The sequence below is a fragment of the Habropoda laboriosa genome, unplaced genomic scaffold (assembly GCF_001263275.1).
Source record: "Habropoda laboriosa isolate 0110345459 unplaced genomic scaffold, ASM126327v1 scaffold3, whole genome shotgun sequence".
In the NCBI taxonomy this organism is placed as follows: Eukaryota; Metazoa; Arthropoda; class Insecta; order Hymenoptera; family Apidae; genus Habropoda; species Habropoda laboriosa.
In genome coordinates this window covers 189161-192253 of record NW_017100127.1, presented here as the reverse complement: position 1 = coordinate 192253, position 3093 = coordinate 189161, and the positions used below count along the sequence as shown (strand labels likewise).

At 37.6% G+C, this 3093-nt stretch overlaps 1 protein-coding gene across 1 annotated transcript in view; it reads right to left on the bottom strand.

Annotated features, from left to right (window-relative positions):
- Window positions 1-377, bottom strand: part of LOC108578723 (tensin-1-like) — a 171727-nt gene extending 171350 nt beyond the window's left edge. The window contains exon 1 of the mRNA XM_017942140.1: window positions 279-377. Coding sequence (XP_017797629.1) covers window positions 279-377 — 99 coding nt within the window. The remainder of the gene's footprint in view (window positions 1-278) is intronic.
- Between the last annotated feature and the right edge of the window lie 2716 nt (window positions 378-3093).

Below are 3093 nucleotides of genomic sequence, written 5' to 3'. Positions count from 1 at the left end.
TGACTCGACATGAATATACGAATATACACACAATGTTCATCGGTGAACATCGTTTTTAGAACACGTTGGCCGAGTTTCTTTGTGGGTCGCACTTTGGGGACACACGAAAAGACAGACAATGTTAATTTTTCTCTTTTTTTCACCCTCGCTATCTCTCTCCGACGTAGAAACGCAAAGGCCTTTCCCTCTCTTTACTGGTCGCTCGCATTCTCATTCCCTTTTCCCGCATTTTTCTTACGAGTGAAGTCGTGCATACAACGTGCATCGGTTATACTCACTTTTCCATCTGGACTGCATACTTTAATACCCGCGAGCGACACTATCAGGAGAACGGGCGTGGACCGATCACTGTACTGAAAAGAAACAAATGTTCTCATATAGCGATTGAAAAATTTTTGCTTTTTTGGCGAATTAGTTAGTGTATGTTTGCTCGTTATTTGTGTACAGTAGACTCGCGTGTATCGCGACTGTTGGTTTAGTATAACGCGATTCCTCGCGCAACGCGCTGAATAATAAAACAGAGGATCTCCCCGTATTTGAAAATTAAATCTGCTTTAGGTGAGCGTTACACTGGTTTCTCCATCGTTACCGAGTTTTTTTTTCCATATTGTTTGCACACGTCATCTATACGTCGTTCAAAATGAGAGTAACCTCGCTCTCGGACCGATTCTCGTCCGTTCTGCGCATAGACAGAGCGTAGTAGAGGGTAAGACGGAGAAAAACTTAGGTGGTTAAGTGGGGGTTCGGACGTTCTACTGGTTCTAGCCCCGCCTTAGGCACACCCCATGCGCGAAGCGAGGTTACTCTCATTTTGAACAGAGTATAGTATACCAATCCTTCTAATATCTCGAGAAAACAAAAACTCAAGTCGTTAGGTCCAATTTAAAGGAAGTTATACTGTTCTAAAGAGTGTCCGAATATCAGTGGGAGTCACTGTATGTCACTTATTTTTCAAAAACTGTCCTATTTGATAAAACATAGACAAAAGTTGGCATGGCAATAATCATTCCAATTTTTAAACGCGGGGAATTCCTGTATTTTATTATTCAGCGCGTTATACGAGAAAAATTCTTGCACAGCACCATTTCCTATAACACGAATTAATACAACGCGTAATGTTTAACCGCGTTATACGGGAGTCTACTGTATTTGTAATCGCTAAATACACGTTATACATTCATTACTGGATAAGTATTACACACAAGCGGAAATAAGAAGTTCGATCTTTGTTTACAGCGTGCAACTTAATAGTAGTCAACCAGCCATTCAGGCTTGCTTGACATTTTATAAACTCACGAATTCATAACATAATTTACAACATATTGCAAAAATAAACGACCACATATGGCAGGTCGTTGAATTCGTCTCAACAAATGTTCCAGTTCAAAAAATGAATTCGACTGAAATTTTCCCCACCACCACTCGACTTGCAAAAAAATAATTTGCGCCATACGATGTCCCCCTTCGTACCAAAAATACTTTTTGATAGGCTGAGTCTTTCACGAGATGTTCCAACATTGGCAGTTAAGGGAAACACCTTGTGTAATTCGTAATTATATAAAAATTAATTGAAAAGCAATTTATAAACACTAATTTTTCGAGGAAATTCAACTACAAACAATTCTTTAGAATAATTTTATAAATACACCTATGCATACTTCTTATGCTATAAAAATTTTAAATACGTAGCAATTCACTGTTGCTAATGCATTAATTTATATATTTGTACAATATACACCACCGGCCAAATGTTTGGAATCACTGTGCATTGCAAGTTGCACAAAAATTCCCCCGAAAGGTTAGCATTTATAATAATTTTCCAACGAATTTTTTATCATTCAAATCAATCGAAATGAGGTAAAGTGCTATTGATCTCCACAATATCAATTTCAAATCAATAAAGAATTAGTAGCAGATTTAATATTAATATAAATTGGCAGGTGATTCCAAACTTTCGGCCGGTAGTGTATACAGGGTCAGGCTGAGAATACAAACGTAAAAGGAGGTGGTTCCTCGTGCAAAAATGAACAACAAATGTAAATAAAATTTGTCCATTCTATGCTTAGTTGTTGAAAAAATCGGGTTTGGTAATCTGTTGTGTACATTTGCACAAGGACGCCAGTTTCAATAATTTCTTAATGGATACAAAGAAATGTTGTCGATAAAATTTTGTATTCAATCCTACTTGTGACGATAAGTAGAGACAGACATTTCATTGCCATTGACATTGACATTACATCATTACCAGCCATTACACTTCCTTATGATAATTGTAATCAACCGTAATATTTGTTCTCATAAGCAACGAAAAATCGGATTCTAGAAGGGTTAACATACCCCACCAGTAGAGACTATCAAACGTGATTGCAATAACGTTGAAAGTTCGAATGTTTCGCTCGTTTGAACGGTACGAGCAGTCTAGGGACGCAGAGGCTTTTGCTAATTTCGAAATTAGAAAGTTGGCAAAGCGAGCGGCACGATTGAAAATGGTCCTGGCAATGGAAGAATGTTCCCTATTTCCCGTCGGAGACATGGCTCATTGTCTTAAAAACCCACTGAGGTGGATAGACGTAGCTTGAGTAGGAAAGGGGGATCGTCGGTATAATTACTGTAAAGCAAGGGGTGGTTTTCGATAAAGGACGCCAGTGCTCTCTTTTTATACGGGGTGACCTGCGAAATCTTTTCTTCTTCTTTCTGCTGTCATGATTTTATCTGTTGCTGCAAGATGAAAGTGGGGGAGATCGCGACGGTGACAAATTAGAAAGAAATAAAAAGAAACAGTTCGTTCCGTAATGATAAAGGATGCGACAATTACATATGCGTTTTTTCAATTTTTTCAAATATCACGTCAACTTTGCTTCTGCTTCTTATTAACATCAAATAAAGTAACGGAGGGTTTCTGACAAAGCCGCACGGATAATTTCAGTGAAATATAGGAACGTTGTGTCTCTGTCATATTTTGTAAAACTTAAACAATCTGATAAGAATTTGTAAGTTCAAAACTCACTTATCGTAAATTGGATACTTGCAAATAATATTCATAGTATTCTTACGAGACTTTATTTCTTTGTTTTCTAGTTCACGTTTAAGCTT